The 26,439-nt window shown below is 40.5% G+C and overlaps 1 protein-coding gene across 4 annotated transcripts in view; it reads right to left on the bottom strand.

The window, feature by feature from the left end:
* IL1RAPL1 (interleukin 1 receptor accessory protein like 1) overlaps positions 1 to 26,439 on the bottom strand; it is a 695,023-nt gene that overhangs the window by 263,004 nt on the left and 405,580 nt on the right. For 3 of the 4 annotated variants that reach the window (XM_033052373.1, XM_033052374.1, XM_033052375.1), the window contains exons 4-5: positions 7,348 to 7,534; positions 6,138 to 6,291 (exon numbers count right to left, since the gene is read on the bottom strand). In XM_033052373.1, the coding sequence (XP_032908264.1) occupies positions 6,138 to 6,291; positions 7,348 to 7,534 (341 nt within the window). Of the gene's footprint in view, positions 1 to 6,137; positions 6,292 to 7,347; positions 7,535 to 12,262; positions 12,384 to 26,439 lie in introns of all 4 variants that reach the window. The other variant, XM_033052376.1, reaches the window with a different exon arrangement.

Genomic DNA, 26,439 nt, shown 5'->3' with positions numbered 1-26,439 from the left:
TTTATATTTTATTAGTCTTTGCACAGAGTAATGGTAAATAGAACTTCTATCTGAATGTGTTCTGGAATTGAATTAAACTAATGACGAACAAGGAATGAACGTCAGCTCTGATAATTATTAGGATCAGCTGAATCAAGGAGTCATGGGTGCATTCACTATGGTTTATACCTGTCATTAACTTCAGAAACCAAGCAGAGTCTGTGCTAAAGCTCTAAATGCTTAGAAAACAACTCTGGTCTTTAATACTTTTCTCACTTTGTACCTGCTAAAAATAGAGAGGAACATACTTATGGCAGTACCTCACTGCATTCGGAGGTTTTGAATGAGAAAGAGCAGCACACCTGGAAGAAATTGAAGACAATTTTTGGGGGGAAAAAATGGTAAAGATTTTGTCTTATACATTTAAAATACAGTCCACTTAAAGCAAGCTATAACCTTCAAAGTATGTGTGTGTCTGTGTGTGTGTTTGTGTGTGTTTGTGTGTGTTTGTGTGCCCCTTTCAGGTTGTTTTTTTTTCTTTTATTCACGATATATGGTGGCTAGCTGTATATAAAAGATCTACATTTTTGAGCTGTGAGGCTAGATGTATAATTTAATCATATTTTTTCTTCATACCACTTCTTTTTACAGTGATCTTTCCAGCTCTAAAAATACATACATACATACATGTAGTCACTTAAGATTTCCCATTATGCTGATGAAGACTAAATCTGTCAGAAAGCAAACGAGACAAAACTTATTCAACATAACTCAAACTGCAAGCAGCACTAAGAGTTAACTACAGCATAACTGAATAAGAAAAATTACATTTTTTTTTTTGCCTAAAAACCTAAATATTAAAAAAGTAATGGGTTGAAGATGGAAAAGAGTAAACTGTCACTTTCAAGATTACTGTAAAAATTTTTTAAACCAAGCTGTCTGAATTTAAATAATAAAAACAAAATACCATTTATTATTCCTATAGCTTGATTGTAAACATGCTGGAATCAGTAAATCTAAAATTGTGCTCATTCCAGCAGAAGTTGTTTCCAAGGGAACTTCTCAGGGTCTAATCATTGAATAAAGAAAACAAAAGTTATCTCTGAGGAAAGGCTTCAGCATTAAAAACCTACTGATTAGTTCTGATTCTATCCTCAAGGTATATGGTTTTCTTATTTCTGACAAAATGGAAAAAAGTATTTTAATATTTAAAACTAAAACAGAATGAGTAATGTTCCGACTGCAAGGATGATGGGGTCTGTTTGCTTTGTGATGTTCATGATGGAGAACTGTATGTTATTGCAGTGAGGACAGACATATTCTCTCTCAGACACAGGCTGGACTTTATTTGACCTGAAGGAAACCCTTCAAAAGCAGAAAGTGTTTACAAATGCCTTGGTACTATAGGTGAAAAATAATATTATTAAACCTAATATTTAAATAAAACAAATCACTGAAGCAAAGTATTTTTGACCCATGTTGCTCACCATGACGGAATTAAAACTATATTTTTCTAATCGGATTCTTTCCCAATGCTAAACACATTCTTAATTAATTATACCAGAGACAGCAGGTATACCTTAATTAAAATTTCCCATATAAAAGAAAACCTGCTAATCTGGAGTATAAAAGTCTACAAATGACTTTGTACATTGCAGGACATTTTAGAATGTGTAATTGCAGGACATTTTGAAAAGTGTAATTGCATAACCACAAACCAAAAACCCTACCAATTATGCTTTTTATGTGAATATTTTGATTAGTTACAAGGTAAAATAATCAGTATATGTTTTTTGTTTTGAGAAACAGGGAAATTCTAGGTCCTATCTCAGAAAAAAAAAAAAAGTTCCATTAAGATCAAAGAAATAAACAAAAGAAAACAAAAAAAAAAGTGAGCCATGAAACAGCTCTTACTGTGAAGGTGTATTACAAAGATTCACCCAAGGTGGCATTAAGTGCTTGTAATTTAAGCTAAGAACGGGCAAATTTTTTTCTCTCATTTTTTAGAAGGAAAGGAAATTATATTTTCCATGGCTTAGGGGCTTTCAGCTACTATACTCAGATGAGATGGATACTACCTATTGAGTTTGGTCTTTTTGAAAATATGTGAATTTTCTTCCCATTTTTCAACTTTAATGATAAATCAGAATAGGAGCCATTCCATGTATGCCTATGAGACACTCAGATATTTAAGGTGTAAAGCACGGAGGTTATAATATAACAAGAATATCCAACAGCAATATTGAAAAGAGCCTGTTTATAATTACAGTAATTTCACGAATACAAGCCGCACCAATTTGACCAAAATTTTGGTGGAAACCCGGAAGTGCGGCTAATATTCCGGGGCGGCTAATCTATTAACAAAATTCTAAAAGCTGCCAACACGGAAGTGAGAGCCCGCGGCAGCCCCAAGCCAAGCTGGAGCCCGGCCGGCCCCGGCAGAGGTGGGAAAGCCTGGCAGAGGCGGGGCCAGCAGTGTCGGGGGCGGGCGGCAGAGCCTGAGCCAGCAGGGCGGGGCAGGGAAGGCGGCAGAGCCTGAGCCAGCATGGCGGAGGAGCCCGGGAGAACTGGGGCTAGCAGTGCAGGGGAGCATGGCAGAAGCAGGAAGGCCGGCGGGTGGGGCTGCCTGGCAGCGGGGGAAGCCCAGCATAATCGGGGCCAGCAGCATGGGGGAGCCCGGCGGTGCGGGGGCCTGCAGTGCCGGCCAGGGCGAGGAAACGCGGCGGCGGTGCAGACGGGAGGGGGCGGCCGGCGAGCGTGGTGGCGGCGGCGGCAGCCCTGCCGGCGGGGCGAGCGAAAGCGCCGCTCGCGAAAGCGCCGCCCGGCGAGCGAAAGCGCCGCCGCGAGCCGCGAACCGCGAGCCGCGAACCGCGAGCCGCGAACCGCGAGCCGCGAACCGCGAGCCGCGAGCCGCGAGCCGCGAGCCGCGAGCCGCGAGCCGCGAGCCGCGAGCCGCGAACCGCGAAAGCGCCGCCGCGAGCCGCGAACCGCGAGCCGCGAACCGCGAGCCGCGAACCGCGAGCCGCGAACCGCGAGCCGCGAGCCGCGAACCGCGAAAGCGCCGCCGCGAGCCGCGAACCGCGAGCCGCGAGCCGCGAACCGCGAGCCGCGAACCGCGAGCCGCGAACCGCGAGCCGCGAGCCGCGAACCGCGAGCCGCGAACCGCGAGCCGCGAACCGCGAGCCGCGAGCCGCGAACCGCGAAAGCGCCGCCGCGAGCCGCGAACCGCGAGCCGCGAACCGCGAGCCGCGAACCGCGAAAGCGCCGCCGCGAGCCGCGAACCGCGAGCCGCGAGCCGCGAACCGCGAGCCGCGAACCGCGAGCCGCGAGCCGCGAACCGCGAGCCGCGAACCGCGAGCCGCGAACCGCGAGCCGCGAGCCGCGAAAGCGCCGCCGCCAGCCGCGAACCGCGAGCCGCGAGCCGCGAGCCGCGAGCCGCGAGCCGCGAGCCGCGAGCCGCGAGCCGCGAACCGCGAGCCGCGAACCGCGAGCCGCGAGCCGCGAAAGCGCCGCGGGTCGGGCGCGGCGCGGGGCGGGCGCGGCGCTCGCGAGGCGCGGCGCGGGGCGAGCGAAAGCGGCAGCGGGGCGGGCGGCGAGCCCGGCGGCGGCAGCCCTGCCAGCCGGGCGAGCGAACGCGGCAGCGGGGCGGTGCTGACGGGAGAGGGGGGCCAGCGAGCCCGGCGGCGGCGGCAGCACCACCCGGCCAGCCCCGCCGAGCCGTGGCGCTGAGCTGGGCCACCCGGCCCCGTCGGCAACCATGAGCGGGCCGAGCCTGCCTGGCCCCGCCCCGAGCCAGTAAAGCCCGCTATGCCGCGATCCTGTTACTAATTGGCCAATTTGTGAAAGCTGCGCACGGATTCTCGCGACGAACGAAAGTGCGGCTAATATTCGGGGTGCGGCTTATCTATTGACAAAGACAGCAACATTGTCGAGGCACCGGGGGTGCGGCTTATAATCCGTGCGGCTTGTATTCGTGAAACTACTGTACATCCATAGTTAATAGTCTGTAAGAGCAGCAGGTTTCCTGAAGGAGAGAACAATTCTGACAAAACACATTGTGTGGGATAAAGAAGGGAATCCTTTGGTGGTGACTGTCCCCAGTTGCCCAGAGAGGGAGGTCATGAGGAACAGGTGCAACAAAAATTAATACTATGAGTAAATCTATCTGCTTGTTCTGTTTATTCACATATTATAAAGAGAATATGAAGACCCACAGTACTGCTAAAAGAGTTTACTAATTTGGAGGTTGTCCTTAAATCTGCTGGGGTTTGCAGAGGTGGAAATTGAATAGTTCCCTCCCTATGAATTCATTCATTTTTAACACATCAAAATCAGCCAAGTCTCTTTCTGAATCTGTCTATTTAAACATTAAATACTGAACTCCTACCTATACTACAAGTGATGAATTGCATTTTTTTAAACTATTCCTACAAATAGTAACATGAATATGGTTCCAATGCTTTTTTCTTTCTCTCTTCTGTCAGTCTGAGCCTGTTGAAATACTGCTGTGCAGCAGAGTACCAACCAAAGGGACAGAAGGGATCACTTAAAGACGTAGTAAATGTGTACTTTTGAAAACCAGGTATCAAATTTTGCAAAAGATAATTCACATTGTTCTTGGTATAAATCACACACTTGAATCTTTCTCTGGTTTCTTTATATCAGAGTCAATCAAACAGAGTATATGGATGGTTACTGTGAGGTTAATCACTCAACAGTAATTGCCTATCTGTACTGACCAAATAAATCAATGCTATACAACAACAAAGAGATCCTGGTTATTGAGTTTAAATAAATATGATTGATTACTTGAATCTCCCAAAATAACATAAACAACATGATTTCCAGACACATCCAACAGAGGAAAATTGCATTCCCTAATTGACTATAAAACCTCAGATTTATATATTAGATACAAAAAAAAGTATCAAGAGCAACCTACATAATCATTCTGGAAGATTCGTTTCTGGGTTTACTAGATATTTTGAAGGTGCAAGAACTTATACATGCAAGCTCCTTTGTCAACCATATGGATCTAATTCACCTCTGTTTTGCCAGGAAAATCCTCATTCTGCCTTGTTTTAGGAAATATACTGTGAAACTACACAGCATTACAGAGTTCATTATATACTCCTGCCTACCATTATAATCCTATAATTGTAAAAGCTCATTTTTTACCTTACATGTATGTTCAGCTGTATGTTTCACATAATTGTAAAATGGAGGTTGAGGTCTGGTGAGGCATGGAAAATTCAATGAACCATTCTTCACATTGTTCTGCTGCTGTGGACATTACTATTACAGTATATATATATTGTTTTAATTGATAATGGATTTTAAATATTGATATGGTAACTTTAAAAGTAGCTTATATTAAATGCATCTTATGCAATTGCTGTTTGCTGAATTATAGAGTTTATTAATGTTACATAATTACTGTGTGGAACTTAATACTTCAAAATGTTTTCGAAGCCAAGACTAAATGGATTAAAAAATAATCAGACTAATGTAAAATATATTAATTGGTAACCAGAGCGCATGACAACTCAGATCAGGAACTATGAGCTAGAGAAAGTGGGGAGAGAATAACAGAGAAAAAATGTTCCTGTCCTTCATCATGGGCTGCTCAAGCACCTGTCACAGACTTGCAATGTCTCACTGGGACAGAGCTACTGCATTTGGGTTGTGGCTACAGCTGTTCTCACGTCCAAAGACAATTAGAGTTTGTATTGTGGAGTTATTGCTACAGCTATTTTTATATCCCGAGTAATTTAATCACATGACAGAGGATGATAGACATAATGACTTTGTTTTTTCCTTTCTGTAAGAGGTCATGTTTTCAGAATTTTCCTGCTTCTTGACCACATTTCCCACTCAAATAAATAAATAAGTAAAATAAACAAACAAATAAACTAACAAACCACCCATAAGCTTACAAAACTTTACAAAACTCAGACTTGTCAATGTATTACAGATACCACTGTGAAATATTCAGGACAGTTTCAATGTATCAAATGCATCAACCATCCATACTATCCATATCTAGGCACACAGCAAAGTTGTGTGCAAATGTTATGACTCAGAAACACACAACTTGAACCAAATTATTCAATGGTGGGGTTTTTTAAATATAAGAGATACAAAGAGCCTGTAATTACCTGTAACGGTCAACTCCGTGGTTCTTCTGACAACAAAGAATCCATATTTTAGCTCACAAGTGTAATTTCCAATGTCGTCCTCTCTAACTTCTCGAATCACAAGAGTGTCCTTTTTAAACACAATACTTGATCTCCACGTCTTTGACTTGCACTCCTGTTTAAAGAGAATATAAAACTTCAGGGATTTTGCTCTTACACTTAAAATGGCCCACTGTGGACAATGATGCCCAAAGTCAATTTGGCTAGGCAAGAACCCCAGCTAGTTATAAATGTATAAAAACTAAATATGTAAAATATAGTCTATATAGATGTTGGTTAAAACTAATTTTATCACCTGATTTGATATTTATGCCTCTAGCTAAAAAAGGGAGTTAATCCTTTGGTGGTTTTTTTTTCTGTTTTTGCTTAGTGGCTCGTATTTAATTTACTTATTTAGCACTACACTTATGTCTGCAATCTATGACTTTTATATTACTAGCAGTTCAGGCTGCAGGGGATTTTTTTTTCCTTTTTAATTCAATTTAAAATAAAAATTAAATGTAGAGAAACAGAAGATGAGAATGAGGAGAAATAAGGATGCCATATATCTCTTTCTAAAACCATCTTAGATTCAAAGCTCTCTCAACCTGGAAAAGGTGCATTCTTAATCTAAAAAAGTATTTTATTCCAGATACAAAATCCAAGAAATAGTTGGCTACATTTCTACATTTCTATGTTAGATATGCTATCCATCAATTTTGACACTATCTTTCCAGGCCACAAAATTGTACTTTTTAGGTAGTACAGTCTGATATACCATAATTAATTCTACTGCACTGCCCACAGGCAACACTACTTGCAAGAACTTGGCCCTTAAGTAATGATCTAGAAATAGAATATTGAAATAAAGTTATTGATAAAAAACAAATTATATTTGCAAATATAACCTTAAGTATATATGTAGAAACTGAAGTTTTGGTAGTATTTGCTGAATTTTATCCTACAAAATGAAGCTGTTTATTCAGGTAAAGCATACATAAATACCTCACACAGTTCACTGAAGGAAGCATTTGCATTTCTCAATTAGTTCATTTTTTTCTACTATTGGTTCTGTTGTCTTTTCTTGATAGAATTAAAAACAACCCAAGCTTCATAAAACATTTAGATCAAGAGAACCAGAAGAGCATTGCTTAATATATATTTGAAGGTATAAATCTCTTGCATTCCTTACCTTATACCACAGAATTTCAGGCTCCCTAAATGGAAATAAAAAATCCTCAATTTCAGGACATGAGATTTCCTTGCTTTTGCTAAGTTCAGCTTTTTCAAAATATTTCATCTTTGAATTGTAGCAGAGTCCAGTGTCATTTTCACCCACCGTCAGCGAAATGGACACTTTCATACAGTAAGTTGAGTTTCTGTAACACAATAAAAATAGAAAGAAAAGTCAAATAAATTGGAACTCAAGCAACACACCTAGAGCCACCTATTCATCAGTGCTGAGCATGCATTAAACTGGAATGGCAACATTTTACAGTAGTTAATTAAAAAGAATCTTGTAATTAATTCTAGAGTGAAGGATGTTTCAACCTCAGGCACTGCCAGATTGTTGACCGCAGCCTTCAATGCCCATGCTCCAAGGACAAAATGTTCTGCGTTATCTACAGACTTTGTGAGCTTGTGCTCTCTCTGGAAACTTGTTACTACATCTGCTGCCGGATGTTGATAAGTGAGGCAGCCAGAGACCAGGGAACTTTGTCTGCCTTTCCACATTCCACTATGGGATTCAATCAGGCAAAAAAGACAAAACTGTTTGATTTTTTTTTTTTTTTTTCATTTGAGATTCCAGGTGGGGAGCAAATGAGTGTATAAAGTTGAGTACTCCCCAGGAGCACACTGTGATGGTGTAAGATTTCCCTCCTACTGTTCTGTAAATGCATTTTACCCCTGGCCTGACAGAGGATCCTGCAGAGAGCACTGAGGAAACACTCACCTCCTTATCACCATTCTCATCCTCTCTGAGCTGATTGCTTAATTATAGTGAACTTGTGTATTTCAGAAATGGTAGAATCTCAGGGATCAATTTCTTAATATCTGTTGTCTTTTTCTGTTCAATAAGTGGGGTTATAAATGCTTAAGGATAAAAAATAAGAAAACTTAATTTGAAGAAATCTAGAATCCAATTTTCTACAGAAAATGTAACTTTTAAATTAGAGAGTAGTCTTAGAAATGTAAATTTTTGAACAGAATGATCCTTAGCTGTTGGTCTAATTTGTGGACTTATGAGGAAAACAAACACAATATTGTTTCCTTATAATGAAAAGGTAAGTATAATTTGTTACCATGTTTGAGAATCTGGTAGTATAACGCAAATAAAATTGTTTAAGCTTTATGCAAATCAAAGAAAGGATCCACTGAATATGAATCACTCTTGCTGCATTTAACTTGGTAAAGTGCCAATTCCCATTCTTACCTGTACATGCAACTGAAAATCACTCACATTTTAAAGAACATTTTTTCACTAATGTAAATTATTTCTCAATTAAGTAGTTACTTGAAATATTTTATTTATCTGTTTATCGTGTGTCTTGAAAATATAAAAATTCACTTACAGTAATTTCATGATTATAAACTGCACCTGATTATAAGCCCCACGTCCAGGTGTCGGCAACGTTTTGTCCTTTGTCCATATATAAACCACACAGGATTATAAACCGCACTTTTGTTTGCAGTGAGGACCCGCGTGCAACTTTCACAAAGTTGCCAATTAGTAACAGAATCGCGGGATAGTGGGGTTTACTGGCTTGGCTCAGGGCCATACAGGCTCAGCTCACAACTGCCTCGCCACCGGGGCCGGGGGGGCTCTAGCTCGGCTCGGGGCTGCTGCAGGCTCGTACTTCCATGTTGGCAAATTTCTGAACTTCATCCTTACATTAGCTGCACCTGATTATAAGCCGCACTTCCAGGTTCGGACCAAAATTTTAGTCAAAATGGTGTGGCTTATAATTGTGAAATTACTTTAATTCTTTTTTTCCAAATTGGTAAAATGCTTTTTCTTTGTTCTTGAAAGACTCATTCTGAACAATTCAACAAACTCAGGTTTAAGAGAAAACTAAGTAGATGAGAGTGTCCTATTATTGGATGACAGGGAGCAGTATATAGGGAGCTGTTTGGCTATAACATTTTCACATTTAAATATTCTCTTTCATTCCTTCCTGTGTGTTTAAGCATCCTGTTTTGTTCATGTTACTGAACCTCATTATTTAAATATTTCTAGAAGGACATGGCAGGTGAAAAAAAAAGGGAGGATATTTTATTGTCTTCCCAGTCTCTGAAGAAGCAAGGTTAGTAAAATTTTTGCATAGGCATCCTTCAGTATTTGGAGTGAATTTTGCAAAAATTATGAATAAATGTTTTGATGTACTGAAGAACTCTGTTCTGCAACAGTGGCAATGTCAATTGCCAGAGACAGAATTCTGTCTGAGGCACATCCAAGTTTCCATCGCAACAGCAGATCCTTTAGCAGATGCAGCTAAGGCTTCCTGCTCCATAACAGAAGCATTTTGGAAATATTTCAGAATGTTTAAATTCATTGTTTGAAGTGGATCTTTCTAAACTGTCAGATACAAGGTACTGAAAAAATTTGGGTAGATTTTTATCAGCTGAATTCCCTAACAGAATTTTCTTTTAAAAGCTCAAAGTATTATAAAAAACCCCTACAGTTCCAGATGCCCACTGGTGACACAGAGTTGCTTATTTCAATTCTAAATACTTACTGTGCTATCAATCTAACTCATATCATGCTCTGTGTCAGAAACCAAGGCTGTTGGGATGAAACAAAGAGGCAGGTACAGAAGGCAGAGCAACACAAAGAGTATGAGGTAAGAAAACCAAGATAATGGGCTCACAGTACAGAAAGAGAGAAAGAAAATTAAATAGTCCCCAGGTAGGCATGAACAAAAAGAATAGGGGGTGAGTTTGCTGATTGCAGCTAGAGCATGAGTGATATAGCAGATGTAAAACCTCTGGGGCAACAGAAAAAGTATCAGGGAGAGGAGATCTCTGGAGCATGCACATACTGCAGAGGGTAAAAAATGCTCCTGTGCTAGAAGTAAGAAAGTTTTCCATATGTGTCTTACTAGAGGGACCAGATAAGAAACAAATGAAACAAGCAAAAAGCCCCCATGGCATGAGTGTAAGGGATTTTAAAAACTGGTATTAGCTAAACTAACTGTGCTTTAGCTCACTTGTCAGATGATATCTTTGGGGTGTTTCTTTTGTTTTCTTGTTTGCCTTTGTTTTTTTCCTGAACGTGGTGATAAGAAGAGGTGTCAAATTATCAAATTAATTTTTCCCTAATCTACCAGTCACAAATATTCACAAGTATAAAATTAGCTAGAAACTTTTTGTACATATAAATGTTTTCATTTTCATCTGTTATTCAGTAGATTTTCAAGTGCTAAAATAATGAGATCTAAAAGTACAAAATACAAAACAGGAAGATAAATGCTGTTTGGTATTTTTTATTTAAGACAACAAATCAATTTAAATAAAATTTATCATAAAACAAAGTTAAATGGACAGGTAATTTGTTAGAGAGAAAAGGAGAAGAGTAGACAAAAGGGGGAACAGACAAGAGAACAGACCCAGAACAAGAATAACTTCTCTAAACTTTAGCTTTTGCAATATTCCAATTTACATTTAAAGGAGTTGCTTTGAAAATTAAGCCCTTAAAGCATGTCTTTTTTACAAATACATGTCTAAAATGGGTTACATGGGTTTATGCTTTCAAAACTTTGCTTTTTTCCTCAGAAAAAGACCTCTGGTAATTGTCAGTCTCCAGCCTCACCAGAGAGAGCTCAGTGATGGATTTCTACAGCTCAGTACTGTCCAGGCAGCTTCTCTCACCCTCGCTATTCATGACAGAAGGAAAAGTGGGACTCTTCCTGTCACTTGTCCACTCTGGTGCTTTGCCATTATGCTGTTTACCAGGGTAAACAAACTGGAGAGAAAACAGGAAGTCAGGAAATCTCTCTTATGTTTCTCCTCATCATACAAAGTTGGAAAATAACTTTATTTCCGACTGAGTTGGAAAAGTAACTTTATTTCCAACTCCTTCAGGACTGGACATTTAAAGAAAGACAGAGAAAAATCTTTTTTTTTTCTCTTTTATTTTAAATTTTAGTAAGTGAACCTAGTCACTGTGTCCACATCTACTCTCTATAAATGGTCCACCACATTTCTGGGGCAAACTTTTGTTGACTCATTAATTAGTTTTTTCATGATTTTGCAGACACAATTTTGTCCTTTTTCAGTCCAAGTAACTTCTGTTGCAGTTATTTGGATGCCTGAAATCTGGAGAGAAAAGAATTCATTCAAGACAGAAACAAAAACTCGTTATTGATAATCTACTCGTGCTCTTGGCCTGTGGCTCCAAAGGCTCTTTGTGAGCTTTTAAACTTTCACACATTTTTTTTAAAAGCCTCTACATAGTAGCAGGGTTTTTTGAGGACACTCCTGGGACCTTGGCACACGGTGAGGGAGGAAGGCTGGGGTACCATGGATCAGCCAGGGTTAGTCCTGGGCACTGAGGTCCCCTTGGGGGCAGGATATGATGCCCCAGCAGGACACTGGAGCATCCATTCAGGACAGCAGTTCACAAATTTCATATGCAGGGTTTCCTTTTATTGGATTTGGGTTCTGTTTGTTATTTGGTTTTGTGGTTTGCTTTTTTTCCCCCAAGCTCTGGAATAGCGGACTCCCACAGTCGCTGCTTCTGTTATCTGGAATCACAGATTGCCTTTTCCATAAAGCTTCCAGAGCCAACAGAGCTGCAAGTGCTGGGACAGTGCATCAGGTATGGGGAAAACCTGAAGAAAAGTGGAGGGAGATGGACAGAAACCAGCTGGAAATTTTCCTCTGTGCCTTAGAAATTATCTCCTACTTCCATACCCTGGGGGGCCAACCCAGTTTGGAAACTGCTTTTGACCTCAATTGAATTACATAAGCACTGATCTCTTCCCTCAAGGGTCATCTAATTATGTGCATGATACTATGAAATAACCCAGTGCACACGAGCCTCCAGGACTGCTTGAATATCAATACTCCACAAGATACTTGTTTCAATAGGTTTGAGTTAGACGCACCAGAAAATATTGTTTAGTTTTAATGCCAGTTTCCGTCCTTGGAAGCCAAACCTTCACATTTTATCTTTTCCTGACACGAGTGGTACGCACTGCCATCCTGAGTTTCCCCATCACTCCACACCTGTCAAAAGACAACGTCAAAATGCAAAAGCTAACTGCATCAGAATAATGCTTTCCTTTTGTAAGAGGGAGCTAGTGACTCAAGTGAAAGGCCTTTTATTGATGTCCTGAACCATAAAAATTAAATAAAAATCAACCTTTACAAAGATAATTTAATTTTCACACCCTTATAATACCCTAAAGTTTCTTTTCTGGGCAAACTAGGACATATGTGTAAATTTTTATGTTACTGATTTTTCTTTATGATGTCTCTCTTTTTAAAAATCAAAGTGAAACTTCAATCTGATATTGATTTCTACATTTTAATAAAATTTCACTTTCATAGTACAAATTACTCAAACAAAATTATGACAATAACCTTAATTATGAAATTGTACTGGTAATTACATGGAAGGCAAAATTGCATAAAATTAACTAATTTCCCTATCAAACATTTTCTTTCACATTAAAGTTTCCTTTCATATACGTAAAAAAAAAAAAAATCCATAATCTTACTGGACAGGTATATAAAAATATTCCTATAATGCAACTCTGTCTGTACTCTTAAAGTGTATGCATATAAATCTAAATAATTTTATTGGAAGTTAAAGATTTCTTACAGAGAAAATGTGTCTATATGTCTAAACATACATGTCTTTGAACCAGTGATATGGGAATGTTGGGGATTCCAATAATTGTAAAACTTATACTAGAGGTATGTGATTCAAGAGAGTTACTATATAAAAATTTTAAAAGCACATTCATAGTATACCTACATATTATTTAGTATGAGAAAATTTCAATTTAAAAAATAACTTTTTATTAAAATATATGGTATGGGGAATTCAGAGAATAGCACTTATGGATTGCAGGTTAAAATGTTACAGGTAGTTGAAAAGGATAGCAATAAATCAAAAAAGCATTGTACTGCACAGGGCATATAGGGTGAGTAAAATATGGATTGCCACTAGTCTGAATTTAATTGCACATTTGATATTTTAGTGCTAGTTACAAATTAATGCTAAATTAGCTACTCATTTCAGTAAGGCTTCTTAGGATCATTAGTGAAGAAATTTTGGGCCAGTGAGTCATAAAGTGGTAGAATGGAGATGTGTCAGAATGATACTAAATGTTTTTGCTGCAGCAGATCAATGTATATTCCCAGAGGAAACAGAAGTATGAAGAGCTGTGCAAAAGTGTACCCTTACAGATGAAAATCCCTTTAGCTTTCAACAAACTGCAGTAGGGAGATAACACCATAGCATGAAATGCCTCTAGGTATACTATGTCCTCATAATCCAGGACACGATGGCACTTGCTTTTTCTTGGGAACCAATGATCCTGAAGAAGAGTAATTTTTATACCCATAGCACCATATGCCAGAATAGCAGAAATGGTTCTTTTAAAATTACAAGCTGATAGAGTCGTATTATTCCTCCCATTTCTTTCATTTATAGAATCACAGAATCACAAAATGTTTGAGATCAGAAGGAAACAAGGATGTCACCTTGTCCAACCCCCGTGACCAAGGATCCACTTAGATCTGTTAGCCCAGGAGCATGTTCACTTTTGAATATCGCCAAGGATGGAGACTCCACAACCTTCCTGGGCAACCTGTGCCAGGGTTCAGACGCCCTCATGGTGCAAAGTGTTTCCTGATGTTCAAATGGCATATTTTGTGTTCCAGTTTGTGCCCATTGCCTCTGGTCCTGTCACCAGGCAACACTGAAAAGAGCCTGGCTCCATCCTGTTGGCAGCCTCCCTTCAGAAATGTTTATCTGTCAGTGAGATTCTCCTGTGCCTTCTCCAGGAAAAAGAGTCCCAGCTCTCTCAGCCTGTGCTCACAGCAGACGCTCCAGTTCCTTTATCACCTTCACACTTCTTCACTGGACTCTCTCCGTGTTTCTCTTGCACCAGTGAGTCCAGAACTGGACACTGTACTCCAGTGGTCTCACCACTAAAGAGGAAAAGCCACATCCCCTGGTGTGCTGACAATACTTTGTCTAATGCACTACAGCTCATCATTCACCTTTTTTTGCTGCAGGGGCACATTGCTGGTTCATGTTCAACCTGGCTTTCACCAGAACTCCCAAGTCCTTTTCTTCAGAGCTGCATACATTTTTTTCATGGAACATCAGTTTTCTCGGGTGGTTTTTCATTCACAGGGGATGGAGGCGAACCATTAAACAAAAATATACTTTTCCCAAGTATTATATAAAAAGGAGAGAAAAAAATAGGGTTGGGATGAGAATGACTAGAAAAAATGCAGACATTTTTTGAGGTAGAGATCCTTAAAATTATGTCTATTGTATGATATTCCAGAGCTGCTCCAGCAACTGTGCTTCTGTGTTCAGGAACAATTGAGTGTTACTACATCCTGATGACTCAGAAGGTCAACAAATACTGGAATGTCTTTATCACCAAATCATCCCTTTTGCAAATGCAACTGGCCTTCTTTTACAGTACTGAAACTGAAAACATTGAAATGCAGTGCTGGTAAATGGCTTCTCCCTTCTCTCTTGCTTAAAGAACTCGAACAGTTCTCAGATAAAGACAGATCCCGTCATTCAGTCTCAAATGCTAAGCTAATTTTCTGTTCAACTGTCGAGCAGATGCATAAAAAATATCCCAGGAAGGTATCTGTCTTGTTTCTGAACGATTAGATATTTATCTGTTGCTAACTCTGAATAGAAAAATTACTCATTAATGGTAGATATGGACAGAGATATCTGACAATTACAACATTTGTTATAAATATTAGAAGAATGACATTTGCACATGAATAAGATTCCCTTGAAAATCTCTCCATAAGTCTTTCCCATATACAGTAATTTCACGAATACAAGCCGCACCAATTTGACCAAAATTTTGGTGGAAACCCGGAAGTGCGGCCAATATTCCGGGGCGGCTAATACATTAACAAAATTCTAAAAGCTGCCAACACAGAAGTGAGAGCCCGCGGCAGCCCCAAGCCAAGCTGGAGCCCGGCTGGCCCCGGCAGAGGTGGGAAAGCCTGGCAGAGGCGGGGCCAGCAGTGTGGGGGCGGGCGGCAGAGCCTGAGCCAGCAGGGCGGGGCAGGGGGGGCGGCAGAGCCCGGGCCAGCAGGGCGGGGGAGCCCGGGAGAACTGGGGCTAGCAGTGCAGGGGAGCATGGCAGAAGCAGGAAGGCCGACGGGTGGGGCTGCCTGGCAGCGGGGGAAGCCCAGCAGAATCGGGGCCAGCAGCGTGGGGGAGCCCGGCGGTGCGGGGGCCTGCAGTGCCGGTCAGGGCGAGGAAACGCGGCGGCGGTGCAGACGGGAGGGGGCGGCCGGCGAGCCTGGCAGCGGCGGCAGCAGCTGGCCCGCCGGCAGGGCGAGTACGTGAACGCAGCGGCGAGGCGGCCGGCATGCCTGCCAGCGGCGGCAGTGGCTGGCCCGCCGGCAGGGTGAGTACGTAAACGCAGCGGCGAGGCGGCCGGCATGCCTGCCAGCGGCGGCAGTGGCTGGCCCGCCGGCAGGGCGAGTACGTAAACGCAGCGGCGAGGCGGCCGGCATGCCTGCCAGCGGCGGCAGTGGCTGGCCCGCCGGCAGGGCGACTAAACGCAGCGGCGGGGCGGTGCTGACGGGAGAGGGGGGCCAGTGAGCCCGGCGGCGGCTGCAGCACCACCCGGCCGGCCCCGTCAGCAACCATGAGCGGGCCGAGCCTTCTTGGCCCCGCCCCGAGCCAGTAAAGCCCGCTATGCCGCGATCCTGTTACTAATTGGCCAATTTGTGAAAGCTGCGCACGGATTCTCGCGACGAACGAAAGTGCGGCTAATATTCGGGGTGCGGCTTATCTATTGACAAAGACAGCAACATTGTCGAGGCACCGGAAGTGTGGCTTATAATCCGTGTGGCTTGTATTCGTGAAACTACTATATATCCAGTAAAAATGGGAATACATTAAAAAAAAATCATCACATTTATTAGGTTCAAGGCTGTTTCCTAGCACACTGATGACACTTCTCCAGACTGCTGAAAATTCTCTAATGGGATTTAATGACAGTTCTGAATTAAAAAACCTAAATAAATCCTAGAAACAAAAAACTAAACCACTCTCCCCACAAAAAATTCAAATGACACCCTCCCCAAAAAAACCCAACCCTGACAGTTTTAGTTATACTTGTTTTACACCTACTTTCTTAAGAAGAAACAATGCAGATATCAGTCAGTCTTCCTTACCAGTCACAGGATTAAAAGGAAGATAGTAGTTTGACATCTCAGTAAGAGCATTGCTGTGTGCAGATTGAGCCAGAACTCAAAAGGAAGTAGCAATTTTCTGCAGAAAAGTCAGTCTTTGGAAAAGCTGCTATTGCTGCTATTAAAGCAGAAATTTAGAAATGTGCAGGAATTGTTATGAAATTTATATGACTGAAGACCTCAGAGCAAGTCCTGAATTTCCGAAGGCTGTAGAATTTGAAGGAACAAATCAATACTTAAAGGGATATAACAAAATTTGGATTTGTCCTTCATTTGAGGACCTTAAGGACACAGAAAACTTAGCTCTTAACCATTTTTGACTGTGTTCATATGAACAGCTTTACCTCAAAACAGTTTCCAAAATTGCCTCAGTGTGATCTGTAACAATGTAATAAATATTTTTATTTCACTCTAAGCTCTAAAATGTGATCCTGATACCCTTCAGGCTGTAGCTGAAGATGAGAGTTAGGGAAGCTCAGGCAATATAAACCAGTATTTGCACGATGTTCATATCAGCAGCATTCCTGAAGACAAATGTGGGCGAGCAAGGTCTTGCACCCACCTGTGCTACCAGCTCTGCCCAGTGTTGAAAGCATTCTCAGTTCAGCCTCCAGAGCTTCTGCCCAGTTTGCATTTCTGCCCTTAAATGTACTAAACACCATCTTTATGTCCATACAGTCAAGAAAAATTGTCGAAAATAATCATCTTTACAGAGAAGAAAAAATAACTCAGTGAACCATTTTAGGTAAACATTACTTGAGGATCTTTGGAAATACTTCATTGAAGAGGCTGGGACAGCCAGAGGGACACACTCTTTGTTGCTTTGCTTTCAAAGCATGAGTTGTGACTCCATGCTAAAGAATTAATATTTCCTTTCTTCTACAGAATTCCCAAATAAATTAATTTATGTTTTCCTCAGTATAAAACCAGTACCTGTGGACCTTCACTCACTCCTAATGTTGCATTTCTATCTCCAGGGTCTGAGCCTAAGTACAACACAACGCATTTGAGAATTCAGCAGTGATTCAAGTTTCAAGTAGTAATTTCACGATTATAAGCCGCACTGAGTATAAGCCGCACTTCTGGGTTTCAGCAACTTTTTGGTTTTTTGTCCATACATAAGCCGCACCTGATTATAAGCCGCATGTTACAATACAGAGTGTGATCAAAGGTATCTGTTCTATCACCATCTGTTGAGGGTGGGGACAGTGATCCTTATCTCAATGGCAGATAATCTGCTAATGGGCCATCCATTGAAACCAGACAGGGCATTGTTCTTTATCTTTTCACAACCCATCCTTCCTCCAGCCAGTCATTTTCTGCTAATGGCCATTGAGTCCCACTGTGGGACTGATAAAATCACTGCATCACATTGGGAGTTGCTCCAGCCAGGGGGAAGAGCCCAACATTTCTTACCAAGATAAAAACAGAGGTTTTGGGACACTAAGGGAGCCCCTTTCTCCACTGGACTCCAGTGGAAAACCGGATTTCTCCACATCACCACTGGACCTCCAGAGGGAAACTGCACCTTGTACAGGAGCACTGCTCCAACTCAGCCACATCTGTCACTGCAACCACCATTTAATGGGACTGCTACCAACACCCTGCCTGACGGGGTGTCAGGTTGTACTCTGTCAGGGTTTGGAGTTTGTTTCTTTGTAGTACTGTATTTCTATTTTGATTTCCTTAGAAAAGAACTGTTATTCCTAATTTCCATATTTTTGCCTGAAAGCCCCTTGATTTCCAAATTATAATAATTTGGAGAGAGGGGGTTTACATTCTCCATTTCAAAGAGAAGTTCCTGCCTTTCTCAGCAGATACCTGTCCTCCAAACTAAAACAGCAACTTTTCGTTCTTTGTCTGTATATAAGCCGCACCTGATTATAAGCCGCACTTTGGGTTCGGACCAAAATTTTAGTCAAAATGGTGTGGCTTATAATCGTGAAATTACTGTATATGAAATTATACTATTGTTTGTCCCATATTATTATCTAGCACCAAGGTAAACAACTCTGAAGTGACAAATGGAAAGGTTTCAGAAGCACTGGCTGCCCAAACTGCATGTGTGGAAAAGGCACAGGCAGGTGCCAGACACTAGAGTTATACATTTTCATTTCTTGATTTAGTTTTCAAGTTTGCTGCTATGTGTCTTCCTCAGAAGCCTGAATCACCCAGAACATCCCGACATGAAAATCCAAAGTTATATGAACAGCAGCAATATGAATGTATGAGAGCATTTCTACACAGAAGTTTCAAATAATTTCACCTAAATCAAGTGTGCTTGTGTAAACTATTTTCATTTCACAAAAATGAAGTTTGCTTTACACATTTTAATTCATACCTCAAACATAAAAGGTAAACCAAACAAGTTTAAATACATTTCAGATAATTGAAAGTCACTTCATTTTTAGTTGGACTACAATGCAACATTTATATGCCAGTCTTTATACAACACCTTTTAGCACAGATGCAGGAGGGACAGTAGCAGACACCTATTTCTCAGACATGCTTTTTCTTGGTGGTGGAGTCAAAGAAAAGTCCACTCCGTTTGTCAGAAATGCAGAATCTCCACTCTGGCTTGTAGCTGGACACAGCTTCCAGCTGGGTTGGTGCTGCCAGCTTAATCATCTGCTGTTCTTTGCCACCTAGCTTCACCCACAAATTCACCACTAACTAAATATAGGAATAGCTGCATAAAAACGTTCAATTCCATTTATAAATACACTTTGGCTCAAAACACTGCCACCAGTTTTTACAATAGGTAGAGAATGAATGAATATATAATCTATTTATGAGTAGAAAACATAACCTAGTTTGTCATTTATGTACCACATTTTCTTTTTATTTTTGTTTCTGCAATCTATTTCAGTCACATTTTTTTTCATCATATGGGGAGAGAACAAAGAGAACCTGTGAATTCCTGTATTGATGAAACACTTTTTCACAGATGAATTAATATCCATTTGCAATTTTTTTAATATTCAGGGCAACTTGAATTAAATAGCTATTTTCTTGACATTTTTTCAGCAACATGACTCCTGCTTATATTCTTCATGTCTCTGTTAGAATCAGGTGAATCTACTGGCCAGAGGGATGAGAAGAGGCTGCAGGATGAGCACCAGGTTCATCCAGCAGCTGGGCTGAGCACAGGTACCCAACAGGTGGGCACACACACACGAGCTCTCAGGGCTGCTCACACAGACACCCAGTGCTTGCTGAAATAATGAACTGCTGGGCTGACCCAGCCCAGTGCCTCCCCTCCAGATGGTCAAGTTGAAGTCAGCTAGTGGAATACACACACACAAACACTCAGTGTGGGTGCCTCCAGCAATTGGCTTTAGCCTCTCATCCCAGGAGCTGGCCTGGGATCACTGCTTGCCCCAGCTGCTGGCACATGAGGTTTGCAGTGCCCAGCAGCTGCTGCTCCTCAGACCATTTACCCTGCTCCCCAGCCAGGCCAGCTCAGAGCTCACCAGCCTGCACCCACACCTGCTCAGTGGAGGGAGCACACCCACAGAGATGAACTGCCATTTAATGAGAAGATGGGACATATTATACAGTTCAAACTAGAGTACCTACCATCAGCATCTGTACACTGAACAGTATTTAACCTCCTTCTCCTACTATCCTCTTGCCTTTTATATTCTACTCCATTTCCTTCTGGCATATTAGTCTCTCTGTACCTCTGGTCCTTCCCTTAAATAAGATCCATGCTCAGAATCACTTCAAAAGATAATTCAGCAATATTTTTTGCATAAACAAAATACACTTTTCATCTCTGAATCCCATAGGAAACCCCACACACTCTTCAATCTAAAAGCTTTTCCAGGAGGGAGCATCTCCAAGTGATTGGGTGATTTTCTGCTTACAGGTCATGGGGATTTGTTACCTATCTCTGCTTCTCATTGAGCCTTTGTGTTTTCCACAATCAGCTTTGGAAACAAGAGTGTGACTAACCTGGCACTAGATGTGAAATAGCAGACAAGGTATCAGTATATTAATTTTAAAACAAAGACCATCAGACAGTTCTCAAAAACCTTACAGGGTAACATTCTTGACAAGTTACAGATTTCTTCCCAGTATCCCTTGTTTTCCTAGCTGGGTCTTTCCTTGCCTCTCTTTATAAATGCTCTCTTCTGCTCATTTAGTCACTCTCCTGGCAAAGATCCCATCAGGTTTCTCTCTAAGACTGTTTTTTTATAAAGCATTCACTGTCCTTTCTTTGCTATTTAATCTAAAGACTTCAAAATCGCAGCATGTTGTGGCAAGAGCAGTCAGTTTGTGAGTGTAATCATAACTGCTTTTGAATGCTTCATATTCTGGTAATACTGTTTCCTAATGATTTTCTGAAACTTTCTATAATCCAAAGCAAATGTACACAAAATGTCTAATCAGTTTTTGCATCTTCCTAAAAAATTTGAAATACTTCTATTTTCTTAAACTTCAATTTTACAGCAGCATTTCTTCTATCAGGTTTTTCTCTGAAGTTTTAATTTCCTTCTACCTACCATTTTACCTCCATTCTAATATATTTCAAGCATGATTTTGTCCACACTATGTAAGTATTTTGTTTACATAAGTATATAAATAATTATGAACATATGGAAAATGTACCAATATAACTTCCTTAAATCCTAAATATTCCCAAAACTTTTTTTTTTCTCTTTTTGGTGTTCGAGAAAGGAACAGAAATATTTATCTCCTAAGCTATCCATTTTGGAGCTACTACAAACAAAAGAATTATAAAATACTATCAGAAAGGTCAGATAAAATGGGTGGAGTGATTATAAGTGTCACCAAAATAACTGTACTGTGAGGAGGGACTGAAAGCACACAAAAATCAGAAAAGCTTTTTTTTTTTTCTGAGCCACTTAGGAGTTGTTTGTTTTTTAACAAAGCTTGTAATGGGAAATCTTTCATTGTAATTGTGCATCAGCAAATGCTACTCCATAATACTGATCCTTTCTGTATAATTTTTCCTTTTTTTTTTTTGAGGAGAAAAATTACTTATAAATATTTCAGTTTCCAATTTCTGAAACATGAAGAGCAACAGTGAAATACTGAGGTCTTCAAGAGCACAAATTTTAGTACACCAAAGAAAATATCCAAGGAAAGTGTTTTTTTAAACTGTGCAAGACATTCATGCGACACAAATGTTTCCAGGAACATGACTTTGAAGCCCCTATATTATATTCTGCTTCCTTCGTCTGCAGGTTGAATTTTATGAGATAATATTGATACTTTTAAAAACAATAGTAGAAGCCCTACAGTCCTCAATCTACAAAGGCAGATTTTCCCATTCAACGTGTTGCAGTTTCCTGCTCATTGGTGTTAGTGACAATATCATTATTGTTATTATAAAATGTGTTGACAACAAAATATTTGGCCCTCAAGAATTTATTTGCACCTTCTTTAAGGGTTCACATTAATTTACCAACTTTTCTGTTATTTTGTTAAATTCTTTTCTTAATAGATAATTTTTGAGCATGTCACAAAATTCAAATGACTGTACTACAATTGTCAATTGAATGCATACATGTATGTACATTGAAATGTTAATTGCCTCAGAAACTAAAGCTATGCTATCAAAAGTGGAATAAGAAATAGCAGTTTTCTACATTTTATGTATATTTGAATCAGAAAATTAATTAGCTCATTTCTCCTAAAGTCAAAATATCTGAAACATGGAAGTTTTATGTAGAAAGCCAGAACTCAAAAATATATTCAAATATACTGCAGCGTAAGGTGAGCATCAATTTTGATGTCCGATAGCTCTGATAAGCATCAGGGTTACTCCAGGATCCCTTTAGCAGGAAAACAACCCAGTCTATAAATCTGAAAATAAAATAGTTATAAAACCAGTTGCCTTCACACAGTGAAAGACACTCATAGGACAATAGTATCAGAATAGATTTCCTGAATTCATGTGTGGTTGTTTTAGTTTTTCAGATATTTCACAATACGTGCTAATGATATTATTCTTTCCCAGTAAATACAGGAAATGCAAAAAAACCCATAAAAAACCAAAACCAACCTTGCACCTAAAAGTGCTATTAGCGCATGAATCTTATCTGTGACAGCAAGATAAAGATTCAGTAGAAATAAATATTTGGTTGTTCCTTATTCCTGCTCATACCATGGATCTAAACCAAACTAATAGGATGACTTAATTCCAGAAATTGTGAGTTTGTGTGTATTTTTCCTTCAGAGCATCAACATACACAATTATTCCATCAAGATGTGTACTTGAAGGCAAAGCCATATCCAGGAGTTATAGTGGCTTAGAAATAATTCAGGCTATGTGACTATTTATAAGATAGTCCCAGAAACTCTTGAATTTCAGGGGAATGTTCATCCCTTTTAGATTTGTCGTAAGCTACCATTTCCAGAGAAGCAAGACTGGACACAAAAGCAAGTCTGGATTGGGAAGATTTTACTTATTTGAACAGATTTTCTCCATATTTGTGCAAGCAATACAGCTTCATGTCAGGAGTTATGACTCTCCCTGCAGAGAACAGAATTGAATTTCTTTTTTGGTGGGGAAAAGCTGTGCAATGGAGTTCTGTTCCTGTAGCAGCTCAGTGACAGCTCATCATTACTTTGTGACTGAAGGCTGTGCTGAGCACTGGGCAGAACTGGGCTTATTCTGTTGACAAAGCAGAATTTTGCCACCATCTGCTGAAATGCCCAGCCAGAGGAGGGATAGCCCTCCTGTTTCTCCAAGACACTTCCCTGCTCTAGCTCCCTGCACAGCTAGACTCAAGTCTCAAGTAAAAATATCAGTGGTGGTTTCAGCCAGCAAGATGGTTTTTGATACTCGAAAGCAAAGGGAAGTCCCTAATGCATATGCACATTTATGTATAGTTAATGTTTTAAAACCAGGAGAATTTTTACAAATTTCTTTATAAAAGCATTGCTTTAATTATATTATTAAAACAAATTGTATCAAGTCCCCGACTGAAATGATTACTCTATACCTTTAGCTCTGCCTTTCTGTGTACTTACATTATAACTAAGTTGTTAGCTATATGATTATACTTTACTTTTCATTGTGAACTTAAGACATTTACATGCCTAGTATAGACTAGTGTTTCCCAATGCTTGACATTTCAGACTATGAAACATGGCTTCAATATTTTCAAACTTTACTCTCAATTTTTAAATCTCATTGGATGGGTTGAAATTCAGAGATGTTGCTATGAGGCATGCCATGGAGAGGCTCAGGACACCCTACATGCAACATGGTGTAATCCCACACAGGAAAGAAAAGGAAAAGGTAAAAAGAAAAAAAAAAAAAAAAGTAAGAAAAAAATAAAAAGAAAAGCAAAAGGTGGAGGGAAAAAAGGAAAAAGTAAGCTACTTCAGTGCAGAGAAAAAGTCACATTACTTTCCTCAGTGTCCCCAAGGCTACTGAGCCCTCAAGTTAAAATACAGGCATGGAGAGATGCTGTATATCAAGTGTAGCTCAGAAGAGAAAAAGAGTTGTTATATAATCCCTATATCCTCTCTCCTCACCCAAAAATCCCTGAATAAGATTGTTTTTGTGGGGAAAGTGTCAGATCTGACTGCAGCACCACTAAAATATCATTCTTTTATCACTTGCCCTCATTTCAGTTTTAATAAGCTCTCTTGGCTCTCTTATCTTTTTATGTTCACTCCACAGCAATTAAACAGAAATGCAAATGTCATACCCATTTTTGTAACAGTGTCTCTTATAAAACTGCAATGAAGACAGCAAATTATATATCTGTTAAATTATCTATCTTCTTTTTGTCAACAAAATCTAGTTTATATGAAGATAATGCCCCTATATGCACCATATGTGTGTTTGCATGTTTTATGAACATGGGAATATTATGGGTTACAATTCTAGCACAATTTCCCATGAAACATTAGTCTTTGAAAGCTCAAATCAGTTAAATCAGGCATGGAGAGAGTTTATAAATATTCAGTTTGGACTTCAAAACAGCTGCTCTATTTGACCATTATAAAAATTACCACCTTTTTTATTCACTAAATACAAACATCCAGTAAAGTGGTATTGTGTTCATACAAATATCTGATAACCACTTTAATCCACTTTTTATTTTCATAGAGCCATCTACCCTCTTTAAAGGGAAACCTCACCAAGGGGAAAAAAAAAAGGCAAGAAAATTCAGATTTATTTATCTCTGTCTGTGAAACCAATCCAGCAATCCAATAGGGACATATACAGCACACAAAATAATTCAGTAACCATCCATCCAAACTAAGTGGGGTGCACTTTGCCACTAGAAGTTTTCTGACACAGAATGCCATCCATCTTCTGCTCAGGTATTTGCCTCTGACCTCAGCCAAAGGCAGCCAAGTGTTTCACACTCTGTAATACATTTACCTCATCATCTGTGAAGTGTAAAAGTACTATTTTGCAGAGGAGGAACTGAAACAGAAAAACTACTTCCCCACTCCTCACAAATAGTAATATGACAAAATATCACAAAAATGATTTAAATCCAGGTCTAAACATTTACCCTCAGAAATCAACCCTATTTCTAAATTAACACACCAAAGGATGAACGAGCCAGAAAAAATATATGAAAGGCAAAGCTACTCCTACTTTATTTGTAGTATACTTGTGATTTTGTCCTCCATTTGTTCAATCTTTATACAAACTATTCATAGCCATGTGTAAAAACAGGGTGATAACATCAGAGAAATAGCAGGAGTGAAACTGAGATACAGACAGATTAAATAGCAGAACCTAAGCCTGTGTCAAACAGCAGAGAGATTAGGAGAAGAGCAGGTACATTAGAAGAACCAAGCAAAATAAAGGGCTTTATTCAATTTGTATGGCAAAGTGTTAGCAGCAGAGGGCTGCAGAGGTGGGAGAAGAGACCAGCTCAGACAGACTGCTCCAGCTGCAATAGATCTACCTCAGGACACAGCTGAGCTCAGCAGCCAAGTGGGCCATGTCCCTAGGAAAGCTTATTTAAGGATGCATTTCAGAAAAACCACAGTGCAACTGCTGTGGGAGAGGACTTAGAGAAAACTGGAAGAAACAGCCTTGCAGCCTGTCAGCATGGTGAAGAAGAAGGGGAAGATGTTCTCCAGGTGCTGGAGCAGAGAATCCCCTACAGATGGCCATGGTGTCACAGGCTGGCTCCTTGCATCTCGTGGAGGATCACGTTGGAGCAAATATCCACCTGCAGGACGTGTCCACCTGCACCCAAGGAGGTCCCCAGGCTGCAGCAGGTGCTCAACCCATGAAGCAGCTGCAGCCTGGGGAGATCCTGTACAGAAGTAGGTTTTCTGGAGCTGCATTTCATGGGGAACCTACACTGAAGCAATCTGTACCCTGTGGAAAAGAGCCATGTGGAGTAAATCTTGAAGAGCCACAGAAGAGCCCACACTGGGTAGCCTCATGAAAAACTGTATCCATGGAAGGGGCCCCACACTGGAGCAGGGTAAAAGTGTGAGGAAGGAGTGGGGAAGATGAACTGCTATGAACTGAGAGCAGCCCTCATTCCCCATCCCCCTGTGCCACACTTGGCTGGTGGAGATGAGACAGAGGACTTGAGAAAGAGGAACAAAGTTGGGTCTGGGGAGAAGGAGACTGAGAGAAGCTGTTCTTAGTTTTGACTTTTTTTTCTCACAATCCTAAACTTAATTCACTCCTAGTTAAGTCTGTTTTCCCCATGAAGGTAACTGGTAAATCATTTCCCAGTTTTTATCTTGACCACAAGCTTTTTCATCTTATTTCCCCTCCCATCCTATAGAGAGAGAAGTGAGATCAGTTGGGTGGGCATGTGGCAGCCAGCCAAGTTTAACGCACCACAAGGGCAAATCATTAACTTCCTAATGGCACTGAAGGTAATTTTGAGTC

The sequence above is a fragment of the Catharus ustulatus genome, chromosome 2 (genome assembly GCF_009819885.2).
Source record: "Catharus ustulatus isolate bCatUst1 chromosome 2, bCatUst1.pri.v2, whole genome shotgun sequence".
In the NCBI taxonomy this organism is placed as follows: Eukaryota; Metazoa; Chordata; class Aves; order Passeriformes; family Turdidae; genus Catharus; species Catharus ustulatus.
This window is presented reverse-complemented; position numbering and strand designations above follow the sequence as displayed.